General features: G+C 51.0%; 1 protein-coding gene across 14 annotated transcripts in view; it reads right to left on the bottom strand.

Annotated features, from left to right (window-relative positions):
* The window catches only part of LPIN1 (lipin 1), a 142,054-nt gene extending 125,198 nt beyond the window's left edge, over nucleotides 1–16,856 (bottom strand). For 5 of the 14 annotated variants that reach the window (XR_016395519.1, XR_016395521.1, XM_089923429.1 and 2 more), the window contains exons 1-2: nucleotides 16,720–16,853; nucleotides 15,956–16,192 (exon numbers count right to left, since the gene is read on the bottom strand). Coding sequence is in view for 11 of the 14 variants with exons in the window: in XM_089923429.1 (XP_089779555.1) it covers nucleotides 15,956–16,192; nucleotides 16,720–16,749 (267 nt within the window). In the remaining 3 variants the exon portion in view is untranslated. Of the gene's footprint in view, nucleotides 1–15,955; nucleotides 16,193–16,719 lie in introns of all 14 variants that reach the window. The other 9 variants (XR_016395522.1, XM_089923433.1, XM_089923425.1 and 6 more) reach the window with 7 other exon arrangements.
* Nucleotides 16,857–17,356: the final 500 nt, after the last annotated feature.

Raw genomic sequence — 17,356 nt, forward strand, 5'->3', positions numbered from 1 at the left:
ATTTACATATTTAGTATACTTACTGTTTATGGATTGTCCAGATGTGAACTCCATGAGAGCGAGGCTTTATTTTTTAGTTGTTTTGTTTGGGTTTTGGTCAGATTTGTTCACTGATGCGTCCCAAGTTTCTAGCACAGTTCTTGGCATATAATAGGCTCTCAATAATTATTCTTGAGTGATGGAATTGAATTAATTATAGTCTCATGACTGCCTTGAACCTTGGTTTTAAGGTGCTTATTTGATGGGCAGCAAAATCAAACAAATAAACCATATGATGTCACAGATGATGGGCTGTCATGGAGATTCACAGATGGTGAGGACATGATTGGAGAGTGGTGCATAGAGCACTTCACCTGTAGTAATCTTTTCTTATTTTTTAAAGGAGTAGTAGGGATACAGATGCTCATTATATTATTCTCCATAACTTTTATATCTATGAAAGGTTTCATATATTTTTTTAAATAACAGATATTCAGCAAGTTAGCCGTAACTACTATGCACTCAGTCCTATGCCAGGTGTCGGGCTGCGGAGTGGGTGGGGAGCACGGAGAACGCTCGTCCTGCCCTCCAAGGCCTTGACGCGCACAATGAGACAACACAGTAACCTCCAGAACATACGAGGAAGACAGTCCAGGATTCACGGGCAGACGAGTGGTACTGACACTCAATGGCACAGAAGTTCAGAGGGCCCAGGGGACCTTCACAAAGACAGGAAGCTGAGGTCAGCTCTGATGAGCCATGGGAAGGAGAAAGGCTTCGTGGAGAACAGGAGCTGTAGCAGTGCGCCCTCGCAGGAAGCTCGTGTGACAATAACGGAGCATCTGACCCTAGAAACATCTGTCAACCTCACCATAACGTTTGCATCCGTTTGCGGGGTCGCTTGTTCTATACAACCCACAAAGTCTTTTCTGTTTCGAGGATTCTATAATCCTGTGTGCCAAAATGACCAATTCACTCAATGCTAGGCACTGAGCGGGCAGAAATGTTTTAAAGGTGTAACTCTTGCCTCAAAGACTTCACAGTCTAATATGGGAGTCCGGCACCAGTTCCCTCAACAGCCTTGAGAAGAAGATACAATGAAGATGAGGAAACTGAGGCTCAGAGAGACGCCAAGGACAAAATACAAACCCGGCCTCCGGGAGCTCCCATGGCAGGGCTGGGTGCCCAGGTAAGCAAGAAGCACCATTCTCGGTGACCTCTCACACTCTGATACGCCTCTGAGCCAGCCAGAGGGCTCTAGTTATGAAGGCAGTTTACGGTCCTGCCGGCCTGGGGTGGAGTCTGCGAGTCTGCACGTCTGATTAGCGCTCAGGTGACGCACATGCTGCCGCTGGTCTGAGGACCAACACAGGGCTCTCGGACTGCTGACCGGACCATTCAGCAGAGCGCCTGGACCACATTTAGATCAGCCTAGAATCTCTAGATCAGTGCTTCCCAAACCTGTCAGCACATCAGAGTCACGTGGGCAACTTGTTAATGCCAGCAATTTGATTCCATAGGGATGGCATTCGGAATTCTGTGGTCTTTTTTTAAAAAAAAACAAAAAAAACCCCAAGTTGCTCAGGGATTCTGGTGCATAGTCTTTTCCAAAAACGACTGTCCCAACTCACCTTCCCAAGACCCCAAGGACCAGCTCTCCCTGGCTCTTCAATGTCTCTGACTCTCTAGCTCCACCTGCCGGATCCATGTTGTCTGTCACAATGACCTCAAAGCGTCCTTCCATTCACAGCTGGACTTGAGCCGAAGAAAGCCTCGGGGGTATGATCTGTATAAGGAAGCCTGGCCCGCGACCCAAAAGATGATGTATCCCCCACTTTAGCTGGTCTCGATGCCTTAAATTTCTCAGGCTGCAATATAATCCCAAGATCTCAGGGCCAGGATCCTATTTACCTCTGTATCGAGCGGCTTACCCAAGGGTACAGAAGATAGACCTAGTAAGTGGCAGTAAAATTTAAATGAAAACTTTGAACTAAACACTGCCCTTTCTTCTATTTTTAATCAAAGGAAAACATCTGGAGAAGAGCAATTTAAATGAGTTTCCTCCTGTGGTTTTCCACTGGGACACAAAGTGGACAACACCAGAGCCCAGGGTGTCTCGGAGGAAAGGAGAGGAGGGGATATGGGAGAAGGAAAGGGGGTGAGGGCCTGTGCAGGGCACTGGCTGTTTGCTAAGCACTTTACAAACACTACGACTTGGGATCTAAACCTTCTTGCTCAGCAGAATCAACTGGAAAATTCACTAACAGTCCTTCTTCCAGGCCCACTCTAACCCGCTGAGTCGAAATCTCTAGCGGGAGAACCCAGGTCATTCTGGTATTTAGGAAGCATGTATTACATCGTTTAACCCTCACAGCAACCCATTTTACAGATGAAGCCACTCTAGCGCAGAGGGACGTTCTGAAGTCACACGGTCAGTAAACGCCAGAGCAAAGCAAGAAGGAAGTGGGACCACCAACCTTTCTGGCGGCATTTTCACAGGAAGCGGAAACATTCAAAATCCTGGCAGGAGTAATAGGCTATGACTTTTTACTTCGAATATGCTGATGTTTCCTTAGGATACATAGTGAGTCAATGTTCCCAGTAAAGGCATGTTCACCATGTAGACTTTACCCAGCATGCCCCCAAGTGAGTCATTCTTAGTGTTAAAAAGCCAGGGGCGTGGACAGCCTGGCAGCCAGCAGAATCCACAAAAAATAAGCCTGGCAAAGAAAATGCTTTCTTTTTCATAGAATACTTAGGTTGGCAGATCAGGAGAATATCATACACGCGCGCGCGCGCACACACACACAAGGGTATTAAAGGTCTGACCAAGGCATTTGATGAAATCTTTCATGATGCCCCTGAAAGATAGGTTGGATAATTTGGGTTTAGGTAATATAGTAATAAGTACAGCTAGCTAAACTAACACTCCTGAGGGACGTGGGAAGGAAAGCAAGTAAGTCAGATTTCCAGAGGTAACGAAATCAGCACATTGGATAACAATTAAAGCACCAAAGGACTCTGACAGGTCTAAAGCCAATGAAATGACGTTTAAGACACATAAACTAAGGCTCAAAAAGTCAGCTGTGTAACTAGTAGATAGGGAAGGCTTAGCCATCAGCAGTTAGCTCTGAATGCTTTGATCTTAGAAAACAGTAAGAGATATATAAGATCTAGAACAAGGAGACGGGGGCCATTGTACATTGCACTGGTCAGATAAAACTTTAAGAAGGACACTAGCAAACTAGGGTCTTCCCAAAGAGTCCAAGTGGGTGTCGACAGAATCAGAAATCATGTCTCACAACAAAGAGCCAGTGGAAGGAAATGAGCATATCTAGTCTGGAGAAGAAAAGACGAAGCAGGGTCGTGAACTCTGTTTACATACCTTGGAAAAAAGACACAGTCACTCTAAAAAATATATATATATAATATAAATAATATAAAAATTATATATCACATATTTATAATAAAATTTTTTATATTTTTATTATGTATTTATATATTTTATTTATCATAAATTTATTATATTTATTAATATATTATTATATATAAATAATATATTATTTATATATAATATAAATAATATAAAAATATTATACATCTTGTATTTAATATATACATCATGTATTTATACATTTATCATACTTAAACCTATATATTTAATGCACAAATACATCTTAAATATATTTATAATTAAATAAATATAGATATATTTAATATTTTGTTAGATATATTTTTATTTATCTTAGTTAACTATATTGATTTTATTAATACAGCTGACCCTTGAACAATGCAGGGCTTAGGGGCACTGACCCCCGTGCTGTCGAAAACTCACATAGAACTTTGCACCTGGCCTTTTGCATCTGTGGTTCTGCATCTGCGGTTCTGCATGGGCAGATTCAGCCAACTGAGGATCACATAGTAGTATGTATTTATTGAAAAAACCCTCACATAAGTGGACCCGCAGAGTTCAAACCTGTCTTGTTCAAGGGTTAACTATATATGTTTTAATAATAAGATTCATTTTATTAAATATACACACAAGACTGATTCTGGGTAGCACAGGAGGTCCAGCTGGAGGCAAGGGTTAACCTTACAAAAAGGTGAATGTTGGGCTTCCCTGGTGGCGCAGTGGTTGGGAGTCCGCCTGCCGATGCAGGGGACACGGGTTTGTGCCCCGGTCCGGGAGGATCCCACATGCCGCGGAGCGGCTGGGCCCGTGAGTCATGGCCGCTGAGCCTGTGCATCTGGAGCCTGTGCTCCGCAACGGGAGAGGCCACAACAGTGAGAGGCCCGCGTACCACAAAAAAAAAAAAAAAAAAAAAAAAAAAAAAGGTGCATGTTGTTTCCTAAATGCTGGCCTGCAGTTAAGCTGCCCCACCTCCCACTTCCATTCTCGGAGCTGCTTCTCTCCCCCAGATCCTGTCAGGTGCCAGGAAACCAGAGAAACACAGCAGAGTTTCTGTCCTCAAGAAGCTCACCATCCAGTAGGGAAACAAGGCTGCAGAACTAACTGATACAATGAAGTCAGCTCTAGACTGATGGATACGAAGTACAACCAGCACCAGAGGAAGGTGGAATTCATTTGCTCTCCAAGAGTAGACAAGAAGTTTCACTAAGAAAGTGATCCAGGAATTGGGTTTTGCAGGGCAAGTAAGAGCTCGCTGAACAAAGAGGGAGGGAGGGAACTTCGTGAACAGGGGGCAGAGGCGTGGAGGGGGTGGATTTGGGGAAAACTTGAGAGCTCAGTGTGACCAGAATTGTGTTTCAATGCCTGGATCACCGGGAGAGCTTCTAGGAAAACAGAGACACGGGGAGCTAAACCCCACAGATTCTGATTCTGTATTATTTGGAAACCCCGTGAGTCTGATGTCCAGGACTGGTAGTGACGACGGGAGTCCCATGAGGCCAGCTGTGAGTGTAAGACTAGATTAGGTGACAGCCAGCAAGGCCCCTCCCTTCCCATCTAACATTCGAGAAGCCCATATACCAAGAAGTGTTCTCTCAACCAAAAAATTCTCCCAGGGGGGGAGCCATGGAGAACAGTGTCTCTCCTGCTAACCCCACCTCCACTGCTCCGCCGCCAGGTCACCCCAGGAAGAGGCAAGGAGCACCCGGGCCAGTTGAAAAATGACCGTCATTCAAGTGAGATGGTCCCTGCTGGAGAGTCAAATCTCTAACCCTGAGCAACAGGGCTGAGCAGAGACCTGAAGCTGGGAGACTGGCTCCCGTGAAAGAGCTCATTCCTGTGAAAGCTTCCAGAGAAAAACAGAAAGGCAGCATTTCCGGTGGAGAAGCCAGGTCTTTAGAAGCAGGCATAAGCTAGTTGTGAGACCTCAGGCCACTTACGTAATCTCTCTAAGCGCCCCTGTGTGTAAACGGAGGCTAATAATCCACTCACGTGGTACTTATGAAGACTGGTAAGACAAAAAGAAAAATGCTTCATCATGTGCCTAGCATACAGAAAGCACTCAGTAAACAGCAACAACAATAATAAACCTGGACATTTATCGCTTTGAAAGCACTTTAAATTATCCATAAATTGCGAATAACTCATACGTTTGCAAAAACACTACTCTACCAGGTGGCCGCTCAGTGTTCAGCCTGTAAGACTTGCTGTTCTTTCTCTTTCCATCTGGTGACCTCTTACCTGTTTGGCATTTCTAATTGGACAACACCTAGAAACTTGAGCCCATCTTGCTTCACCTTTAAATGTGAAGTGTCCGCCAAATGTCTATTAATAAACTAAGTTTCTGCCTGGGTCAAATCAGGGGAAGTCACTAGCTAGCCCAAGTCCCCATTTCCTTTATCTTGAACTCCTTTAAAGTTCACATCACCTTAGATAAAAATAATTCACTCAGGAATTTCAACACAACTCTCTAATTGTTGGCCAAAATGTTTTGTATATGGATTCAGTTTTCATTTGTCCCGCACTTGTATGGAGCAGAGGGGACTTGGTCCCTCCCCAGGTATGCCCTGTCCTGGGTCCCAGTGTCACAGCGCCCTCTAGAGGGCATTTCTGGGCCAGGACACCGAACGACAGCAGTTAGATGCTCCCTACGAAGGGCTGCACTTCTACGGAGTAAAGGAGGAACGTGCAGGGCCCGCTGGATGTAACAGGACATGGAAACAGGGTCCCCCAGCCATGGCTCCACAGAAGGGATCAGCGGACCCATCTGAAGTCCAGAGACTGTCACTCCATTTTGCTCCCCGAAGAATTCCAGGCTGTGATTCCAAGATGGTCCACTTGGACGGACCACAGGAGGTTACCTCCCCCTCCAGGGGGTTCAGAGTATGCTGCATGGAGCCCTGGGTGACGGTGAAGAGAGCGAGGGCGGGGACAAGGTGGTGGCTGATGTGGGCGCTTGAGAAGGGAGGGCACCAAACTCGCCATCTTGGCATTTCACAAGTTGCCCCGTTTTTACTTCATTTACAGGGAGGGATCTGCGGGTATTTTCATTGATAGCAAGGGTTCCGTATCGGGGAATGCAAGTGTTGAAAATCGTGGTCAGGCCCAACTCCCCGGGCCACAGCTGGCACACAGGGCCCCTCTGGAGTGCAGAGTGCAGAAAGAGCACCCCTTTGGATGAACAGATTTCAAAAAGGTGCCCCTTCCTCCCGACTGTCACAGCCACCCTCAGTCCCAGAGTCCAGCAGGCTTGGTGAGCGGAGTGCAGGTTGGCTTTCCACCCCCGGTTGCCCTTGAGCCAGCGCTCCGTGCGGACCGCAAACTGCAGGACCCTACGTGGCAGCCCTGCCGCACCCTCATTCTACAAAGGCACCTGGTAAGGCTTGAGGAATAGTGAGCTTAGCTCTGCAGAGTGGGCACTCCTGTGCCTGTAGCTGCACAGACAGGGTCTCCTGTGGTCTACAGACGGCCCTATGGGGGCGGGGGCACGGCTCCAAAGTGACAGCAGGCCTGCTCAAAGCCACACTGTGGCTTAGAACCCAGACCTCCAGACATTCAAATTCTTTGTGCTCCCCTCCTACTGAGAGAGACTCTCATTCTCTTCATCCTGGTGACAATAAACTCTTCAAAAGTTCAGAGGCGCCCCTCTTGCCCACCCCCGCCCCCGTGCTGTCCCTGCTGAAGGAGATGTCACATTCTTCAGCCCCTCCCCCCAGACTACAGACCAACGAACTAGGAGTGTCACATTCCCAGAACGTCCTGCTTTCCTGTCAATCCTGATAAATTAAGAAGACATTAGGTATTTTTATTCCAAACTTTTGCTTATTGTTTGCTTATATCCTTTAACAAATCCAAAAAGGATCTAAACAGCTTGGGAAAAAAACTCAAGTAATCAAACTGTTGAAAACTACCCTCAAAAGCCACGCAATGGAGCAGGATTTAGAATTAGGGGAGGAAGTGGAGAGATTATTCCTGGAATCTAGTCTCAGAGCAATCCCGCAATTGGGCACTTGGCAAGGCTCAGCCCCCAGGGCATCCAGGGCGGAGGGGGAAGATGAGAAACAGGGCTCTTGTCTGACAGAAGGACTCATGTCGATTCATCACCGTTAGACCGCATCCCAACCATACACCCTGCAAGGAATGGATTTATGGCATCTCACACAGGACAGATAACAACAGAAGCTAGCGTCCGACCACCGGAGCCTCAAGAGCAGGCATCTTCTAGATCCCTCGCGTGGGATGGGTATGATCTTTCTGGTGAGCATACGCTCTGCTCACAGCGCCCAGGTGGTGGCCATCCACCCCAGTCCTGTGCCTTTAAACCAGGCCAGCTCACCCCCCAAAACACACCACACAACCTCTGTCCAGCAGCCAATATCCACTAACTTCAGGCATTCCAGAATACCTCACCTGGGCGAGACCCTCCGGTACCACCCTTTCCTATGAGCCATCTCCTTTCCCGGAGTCTTTCCTTCCTGACATTCTGGTCTTTGCCCCCCATTTCACCCTTGGGCCTAACTACAGAGCAACCTCGGAGATTTCTTTTCTTTTTTTTTTTTGGGCTGTGTCGCGTGGCTCGCAGGGATCGTTGTTCCCCGACCAGGGATCGAACCCGCGCCCCCTGCAGTGGAAGCACAGAGTCTGAACCGCTGGACCGCCAGGGAAGTCCCTACAGAGCCATCTCTCAATTGCTTCTAGGGCCCACCTACTCCCTGGTTCCTTCCTCTCCAAGTGTGTCCCATCCACCCAGGGCAGGGCTATGGGTGATCACACAGTAAGTGCTAGCAGTGGGATCCGGGAGCCTCAGTGCATAAATGAAGACCAGACCAGTCAAAAGCTCGCCATCAAGTGATAAAGACCTGGGGGTTCTCACTTTGTCATTTCATTCATTCACCTGTTCCTTCAACAGATGCCAAGCACTTGCTGTGTGCCAGGGACCAGTCTTGGAACAACTACAATGAAAGACCGTGTGTGCCAAGTTCCAAAAAGAGGATGGGGCTTGAGGATGGAGACATCACTTGCAGCTGGGTTTCCAGGCAAAGGCTGCACTTGGACAAGGCCTTGAAGGATCAGTGGACGACTGACAGTGGCAACCCTTCCCCCAGGTTCTCTACTAGGGGAGTGCTCAATTCTCACCTTCTCAGGGAGATCTGCCCTGACCTCTCCATCTGAAAGCTCGTCATCCTCCCATCTTATGCTCCCTACTGTATTTTATAACCTCGCTCTCCATCTGGCATATAGTTTACTTTTTATTTGCTCATTCTTTTCTCCTCCACCTAGAATGTAAGCTCTAGCGGGGCAGGGATATTCGGCCCTTTTATCTGCTGCTTCATCTCCAGTGCCTAGAAAGATGTCTGCCACATAATAGAAACTTAATGAGTATTTATTACTAGAATGAGTAAATGAATAAAGAGACAGGAATCTTTTATTACTTTTGTTTGGAGGAGCATGGGTGATCAGTGACATAGAACTGTCAACTCTTTATCTTAAGAAAGGAAGGAAGGAAGGAAGGAAGGAAGGAAGGAAGGTATCTACTATAATAATCATCTCATAAAGGAAAGATACTTTAACCTCCCCAAAGTGGGAAGCGCATTCTCTCAGGATAAACAGTAGTCTTTCCCAAGTAAAGGTCACATCAACGCATACGTCACACAACATTGCCCTAGTCTGTATTTCCACTGTGAATCACTGAAGCCTTTGGCACCATCAGCCGTTCATCTCCAACACCTCCCAACCCTCCAGCTCTGGGTCACAGTGCTTCTTCCTTGAAAAAAAGACAAGATGCCCACATGCCCCTGGCTGGCCCATGCTCCCCAGACGTGCCTGCTCACGTGGGGATCATTCTTGACACTGAAAAAGGGTGGGTTTCCAGCTCCAGAAGCCAGCCCAGATCCAGGGCCACCCCCTGGATCAGAGAGAACCAGCATGACACCAGCCTGTGGTTCACGAACTTCACAGTTCACGTTGAATTTTCAGTGAAGTTATACTTTTCCCACAGCTCCTTCTACTGCATTTTTCATGCAGCTGCTAAGGGAAAAATAAAATAAGGCTCTACAAACCTCAACCCATTTACCTTCACAGTAAGCTAGCCAAGGCGGTTTATTAGCCCCGTTGTAAAGATGAAGAGCCCGAGGATCAGAGAGGCTAAGAGCAAGTTGGCGGAGGTGGAAAAAGGGGAGGCACTGCAGGTGCAGGGGCAGCCCCGCCTCCGCCTTCTCTCCTCTGCGGAGTCCGGGGGGGTGAGGGTCAGGGGCCAGGAAGTGCGCACCTGCAGCTCTCCAAATCAAAAGCTGCTCCAGGCCTCTTTTCTCTCTTTCTCCTTTCTCAGCCCCCCTTCCCAGCCCTCAGGTTCAGCTCCAGGCCCACCTGCCACAAAAAGCCGGCTTCCTGAGCTGCCTCACTCCAAGCGTTTCCATCTCTGAACCTGACCATCCTCAGGCTCCAGACCTCACCGTTCAAAGCATAACTAGCCAGCTTTCTGCCACATAATCTGACATTTTAAAATACGAGAACACAAAATTAGACGTGATGCGTGTTACATGATAGACATCATCTCTCGTAGTTCTTGGCTCCCTGGCTATCATTTCAATTCGAGAGCACGTGCCCTTCTTCTGCAGCCCCGCAGGGCCTAGAGCAGGCAGGGCGGATACCCACGAGTTCAACTGCATCTCTAGGGAGCCCTACAGTTTGCGAAGTGCTTCAACTCACATAACTCATCTGAGCCTCCCAGCACCAGGCAGAGAAACGGAGCCTCTCAGAGACACGACCTTGTCCAAGGTCAGATAACTAGTCATTCGGAAAGCTGGGCCCTCAGCCCTGGTTCTGAGACCCTGGGTCCACAGCTCTAGGGCACCTCGGCATTTGGCTTCTCAATAGCACGTATACATGTACAACAAAACTCAGTGTTGGCAAAGAGTGGAGCCCTCATCACGTTCATACTTTTAATGTAAATGCATTCAATTAATTATACTTTTGGCAAAATAGAGAGGGGGAGAACAAAAAATAATATGTTCAACCGTGCATGACAATTTCTCTTGCTGTTTTCCAGAGAGGAATGGGATAGAAGATGAAGATCTGCTCTTTCCTCACTGTCTCACTTCCCAGGATGGTCTTAGGGGGCGAACATCACACATCACGTGAGTATAGCGTTCCAGGAGAGAGGTCACCTGGTGACAAAAAGGCCAATCATGCAAGGCTTAAGAGAGGGAATGGAAATCTGCTTGAAGGCTGTGGGAAACAGGGCCTGTGCTGGATTTAACAAGAACCAGCACTCGTTATGTGCATACTAAGTGCTTTATGGCTTTTAACTCATTGAGTTCTCACAAAATCCTTTTCGCACACAAGGAAAGGCGTCTACGAAAGGTCAGTCACCAGCTAGCAAGGCGGAGAGCTGGGCGTTGAGCCCCAGCAGAGAAGCTATTTAATCTATTCCCTTAGTTTTTCTGCTAACATGGCAAGGCATGGTGTCTGCAGGGGCCAGCATCGGCAGGGAACTGGACCCCACACAAAATCTGCCCCTTGCACTAACGCTAGATCCTAATCTGTGTGAAACACAGCGCTACCGCACAAAGCCCTCCATCCGCTCTAGCCCTGACCGGAGGGGTCAGGGAGATGACTAGGACCCCTAAGTGGCAGTGAGAAAAGACCTTTGGGAACAAGCTGCAGGTGAGCGGATGGCCCCAAAGCCAGGCACAGGTGTGGACTTACAGGTGTGGGCCAGGTAGAGTGATGACCCCATTCCAGAGCCAAAGGCTACAAGTAATTACATCAGGACAATAGGTGTAAATCCGACTGACCCAGGCAGAGGCAGCCGTGTTAGGAGGGGTGGCGATGCCAAGATGGAGACACCCTCGCTTCACTTGGAGCTCACCGCTCAACGGGAGAGAAGAGGCTGTAAATAAGTATGAGAACAGAACAGGCGGTGGGGGAGGGGTGCCAGCTGGAGTCCGAGTTTAAAGGCAGGGTCCCCTGCACTCCAATTCCATAAAGGGAAACAAAATCTCTTTCCATCAGAAACATCCAGAACATGAAGCCGAGAAAATTGACACGTTACTTGACACGAGGGAGGGGTCCCTCAACCTTAAACACTAACTGAAATGTTACAGAGGTGGTGACATGGGAGCCGGGCCTTAAAGGATGAGTACGTCTGGGATCAGTTGAGAAGGAAGGAACCACATCTCTCTCTGGGCAAGATGCAGAATGTATTCCAACAACAGTTTGCTGCTGGGAATTCCCTGGTGGTCCAGTGGTTAGGACTCCGCGCTTTCACTGCCCGAGGGGCTGGGTTCAATCCCTGGCCGGGGAGCAAAATCCTGCAAACCACGCGGCACGGCCAAATAAATAAAGCAGTTTGACGCAAGGAGTTAAATCACAAACAAACGTAATGGCGAGGAATTCAAATTGGACCCAGTAATCACTGATTTTGCTGCATTGAGTTTCCGTGTTCATCCTAAGTTTCTGACCCTAGTTAAAGTTCCATCTGCCTCATGGTTGCGTTAGGAGGCCATGGTGGTTAGGTGGCGTTAGGTGGTGGTTCTCCTGTGTGTAGTGGCAGAGTACCGCCTCCAGGGGGCGCTCCAGTCCTCCCCTGTGACTTCACTTGAAGGCGGATCGGGTGGGCCCAGGACACCGAGAGAAGGAGCAAAGAAGCCAAAGCTCTGCTTCCCGGAGAGCGAGGGTGCGTGGGGACGGCTTCCTAGTTTTTCTGTCTCCGCCTCCCCATGCACACACACCCAGGGGGCTGGTGGTTTCAGGCTGATCCCAGACAGTAGCCTCTTGGGAGCCTCCCTGGACCAGGTGGGCAAACAGGTGTTTCAAGTCGGCTGGGGGTCTAGGGAAAGGTGGACCCTTTCCCTGAGTCTGTCTTTCCATGCCCTCACCACAGTCAGGGGTGCAGGCCCCCGAGGTCCCTGAAGAAAGGAGTCCAGGAGGGTATCACCTGGCTTCTGTCCAGGCTTCCGGTCAGCTTTGCCAAAGGAATTTAGGTAGCAAACATGTGCTCTGAGCAGCTGAGGCCCAAATTCCAGCCCCTGCCCAAGTCTCAGGGGCTGGAGGTGGCAGGATGGGTCTGGGGTCCTGACGGCCACCTCCCTGGAGACCCAGCTAACACGACTGGCTCAGCGCCTCTGATGAAAGGCTCTCGCTGTGCAGCACAAGGTCGTGGTAGGAGAAAGAGAACCAAGAGCAGGAAGGTGAGGCCAGCTTTTGAGAGGCCTTGAATGCTGAGCCAAAATGTCTGGACAAAGACTCCCTCAGAGTTCTCTGCATTAGTGGACACAGGGGTCTGGATTTGTGCATTTCCTCCTGACAGTGCTAAGACCCATGGTCCAAATGTGAATGATTTGATTTCTCTTCACTGTGATATTTACAGTCCAACCTGTAACAAGCTATCGTTTTTTCGGATTTAGGTGCTATTATGAATAATAGCTACCATTTACCCAATACCTGTGATTATTATATTATTAGGTATTGTAAGCCCCATTTTACAGATGAGAAGACTAAGGCTCCAGTTAATCAAAACTTATAAGTGGCAAAACTAGCGCTCGAGCCCCATGGCTCCCGCCTCCCCCACCCCCAGATTCACGCTGGGTCCCGCATATTTGGCCCGTGACTGTGTGCTTTCTTTCACAGGCTGGGTGCCTGACCAAGATGAATGTCACCATGCACGCCCCAGCTAAGGAGAAATAAAATCCCAAATGGCCTGAGGAACAAAACCTTCAGACTTAGCTTTAGGGGAACGCCCTGTGCTCGCAAAGCCCAGCCTTCACTCAGGTTGAACCCTTGGCTTAGAAGACTCCACCCACCGTGTGCTCTGTTTATTGAAATCCTACCCTTCGCCAAGGCCTGGTTCCAATGTCAGCTTCTCAAAGACGCCTTCTCCAGCCCTGCCAGCAGGAATTCCTCCTGATCTGTGTCCCCATGAACTTGGCAGCTGGCTCGGTGCAGACCCACCCACTCAAATTCCGCCTGGACCTCTTGCGGGTAGAGACTAGGTCTCACCCATCTCTGTGCCCCCTGGGGCTCTGCACACACTCAGGGCCTGGAGATCACGCCCACAGTCTCTGGGAAGGGTCGTGGCCAATGTTCAGGTAGCTGGTGCCAACTTAACAGGTGCCTCCGAGGGCTCAGCTGCCAGCTGCCCTTTCCCAGCCCCAGGAATGAAGGTGCCCCATGGTGGCCGAGCCACTTTTCCCCTTCCCACAAGCAGCCAGCCCAGCCCGGGCTCCTGGCCACAGCAGCTGTGGCTCCCGCCTCTCCCATCCTGCTTGGCCAGCTCCCTTGCAGCCTCCTCCTAAGCGTTCCTGCATGGCAGTCTGTCCATCTGGGCATCTGCCTTCATTTCTTGCTTTGTGTTCCAGTTCTGCTTTGCTGAAGCCCGACTCTGGACCTGGCCCTCCTTTGTCCTCCCAGGGCTGGACCCAGCCCCCAGCAGTGGAAGGAGGCCAGCTCTCTCACTGGAGCCCAGTTAGGATCCCAGGATCCCCGCCCTGCAGACACCCTTCAGCACAGCAGGTTAGAATCTCCCAGACGTGGGCATCAGCCCGAGCCAAGCCCAAGTTCCCAGGCCCATTTAGACCCCGCACCCAGGGGTGGACACCCCGCAGGAGCCAGCGGGGTCCAGCAACCCACCCGCCCTTCACCCGCTCCTGCCATGGATGCCTGCCTCTCCCAGGGAGGACAGTCACAGGCGCCACGCAGCAGGGGATCCAGGCCACAGTGGGACAGCCAAGGGGCCTTTGAGGATTTTAGAATCAAGCACACAGGGCGGTGTAAGGGTTGAAATAAAAAGGGACCAGAGGCTTTGAAATCCTTTCTGTGGCTTAACTATAATGAGCCTTCAGGGAAATGAAGCACGACCTCTGTTTACAAAGTTCCCAGGCTACCCCCCGAGGGGTGAGATGACTGGCATTTTACTATCTTATTTACACTTTGCTGTAGATTCTAAATCTTCTGTAATAAACATACTTTTATAACCAGGAAAAATAACTGATAATCCAAAGACATATGCAGAAAGCAGATATCGTCAGAGCTTCCTCGGATCACAGCGGCCTTGGGTACCAGGGATGACAGACAGGCGGGGCTGCCATCCTGTCTCCGTCCTCCGCCGGCCCCCAAGCTGCGGCGGGCAAGTCCCAACTTCAAAGCCTCAGTGTGCTCGGCTGTCAAATGGGAATGACAGTGTCGGCCTGGGCTGCACAAGAGAGATACCCACAATAATAAAACTTGCATCCCAAGGCCGGGGAGACTCAGTCCCAGAGTGGGCCTGGGAGAGGTTTCTGAGAGCGCTCCCCACGCGGGAGAAGTAGGGGCGCTTCTCAGGCAGCACGGGGCTGCTCTGTCCAAGAGAGATATTCCAGGAATGGAAATGAGACACAGCCACCTTAATCCCCAACTAACCACAAAACTGTCCCTTTAGCCAGAGCGTGGGTGCCACTGATCTGCACAGCGCTGCTGGGGGAGGCCCCATTCCTGTCCTCAGCCTGCAGAGGGAGGCTTGTTGAGCAGTCTCCTCTGCAAGCATCTGTCCACCCAGGAAACACCGGCTCAAAGGGCCAAGCGGCAAATGGTGAGAGCAGAATCCAGACGCTTTCTCTCTCGGCCCCCCGCCCCCGGCCCCCGGCATTTTGACCCTAGCACCAACAGCAAGGTCCCTCGCCCCTGCAGGGAAAGGAGCCGCGCTGCGGGGGGGGAACGTGCCTGAAGTGCAAGCGACAGGTGCTTTGGGGAACCAGCAGCCGGGAGGCTCTGTTTGCCCCGCGCACGCCACACCCTCACCCTCTTCTCCGTAGGGAGCAGAAGGCCCCAGGCTCTCTCTGCCTGCAGGGCGTGTGGAACCCTCCAGTGCCGGCCCAGCCTCTGCAGCTGAGGAACATCACAGGTGTCCTAGATGCCGTTCGGGGTGGGAGATTAACACCCTGTCTTCACTGCAGCCAAACCTCCAGCCTTCGGAAGAAAGGACAAGGCCTGACTCTAGCCCAGGCTCCGTCCTCGGTCCCCACTTCCACTTGGGGTTATCTGAGCACCCTCTGCTCTTGCTTTGGGGCTTTAAATGAAAATAACTACCTTTGAACAAAACCTTGGCACCTAGGATGAGATCCAGAAAAGGCAGGATGGTGCAGCCACCGGCCTTGGAGTCCAGGGGCACTCATAGCACACACGTCACACTCTCTGAGACAACCAGCTTAAATGACTGTGTCGGTCCAGTAACTTCAACACTCAGGGCCTCCCTCCTCTCCCGCATGCAGACACAGACGGCAACAAGAGGTCCCAGCACCGTGCCTGGCGAGCGGGAGCCCTCAAATAACGCCCTATCTTGAGGCTCAAAGCAATCACTCTTTCTCTCCATCCAAGGCAAAGAAAAAAGCCTTCACTTCTTGAATAAGTTCTAAACCCTCTTCTATAAATGCAGCCTCCATAGCAGGGGCCCGTGGGCAGCAGCTGGTCCTGTCACTCATTTGAAGAAGCAGGAATGCACAAATCCCCAATGAGACCCACAGGTCCCATCAGCGCTCCTCAGCTGGGGGAGGAGGGGGTGTGGTTTGCAAGTGGCCACGCCCTGGCCCTTACCCATGACCAAGGTGAGTCCGGGGGGCTCTTGCCCTGTGAGGGCTCGCAGGTGGAGCCGCAGGCGCGGTCCTGTTCCTCCATGGCCGGGCCCGAGGGATGCCAGCTGCCTCCTCGCCCAGTGCCCGGAGAGCAGTGTCTGCAGCGGCTAATTTCAGGAGCTGGGAGGCTGGGCTGGCGACACTGAGCCCAGATCAGGCGGCTTCTCTTTGCACCCAGGAGCCTCGCCAAGTCACAAGGCTTAGGAAAAGAGCAGGGTGCTGAATTGCAAATCCTCTCCCACCTGGGACTGGCTAAGAAAACAACACCGGGACACCTCCCGCTCCCTGAAGGATGCAGACATTTCCCACAGATGCCAGTTTCTCTAGACTTTTTGAGAAGGACACCCGGTGAGGGGGCGTGACCCCTGCTGGCCGGCGACTGGCCATTCTCTCCTCACCAGCTCTGAGGAATCAGGACTGAGACTCAGAGATTGACTAACTTCCCCAAGGTCACAGCAACAGAGGACAGAACTGGGATTCAAACCCACGAGTGCTGCCTCCAGAGGGAATTTGAGGGGAGGAGGGGATTTAAGGGAGGGACCACCTCACATGCTGGGAACCTTGCAAAAAAAGCTGTGCAGATCATTTCTTCACTTTCTATTCACTTTCTTCCCTGTGCGTCCCACAAAAGCTACGGGGAATCTGTTCTCTCCGTGCCCGGGCACCCCTCGGGGAGTCAGGAAGGCTGGGGTCGGTGGCCTCCCTTCCCCAGTGGGCCCCAGTCACCTCCATCATGCTCAGCGGCATCGCGACCATTCGCTGGATTTGAATGCCCCGCACACATCAGGAAGCTGCTTTCTGGTACGTATTTTGCATCTAAGGTTATGCAAGCAAAATAAGGAGCGTGAAGAGCTGGTCTTGTGTCACAAAGCGGGAAGTGACAAAGCAGGGTCAGCCTGATCCCACACATGGTGCTTGAAATGTGGTTCTCATCCTGCCGGGAGTCATGGGTTTGTGCTGATGGGGCTGGGCTCAGAGGAGCACAGGGCAGGAGGGAAGGTGTTTCTGGGTGGGGGGAGGGGGAGGGAGGCGAGGGGAGGGAGGGAGGGGAGGGAGTGGGAGGGGAGGAAGGGGAGGGAGGGAGGGGAGGGAGTGGGAGGGGAGGGAAGGGGAGTGGGAGGGGAGGAGAGGGGAGGGAGTGGGAGGGGAGGGAAGGGGAGTGGGAGGGGAGGGGAGGGGGAGGGGAGGGGAGGGGAGGGGAGGGGAGGGGAGGGGGAGGGGGTCCAGGGGGTCCAGGGCACGCTGCAAGCATGCATGCAGAGGCTCCGATCCAGTTTGACAGGGACTGAGGGAGACAACTTCCCTGACTCTTAGCACAGAGGGTCCCCTCGCCCCATGTGTCCCCCAGAGCTTTTGTCCCTAC

Source organism: Delphinapterus leucas, chromosome 13 (genome assembly GCF_059928025.1).
Source record: "Delphinapterus leucas isolate spDelLeu-1000000601 "Yukka" chromosome 13, BTC_Dleu_Yukka2, whole genome shotgun sequence".
NCBI classification, from domain to species: Eukaryota; Metazoa; Chordata; class Mammalia; order Artiodactyla; family Monodontidae; genus Delphinapterus; species Delphinapterus leucas.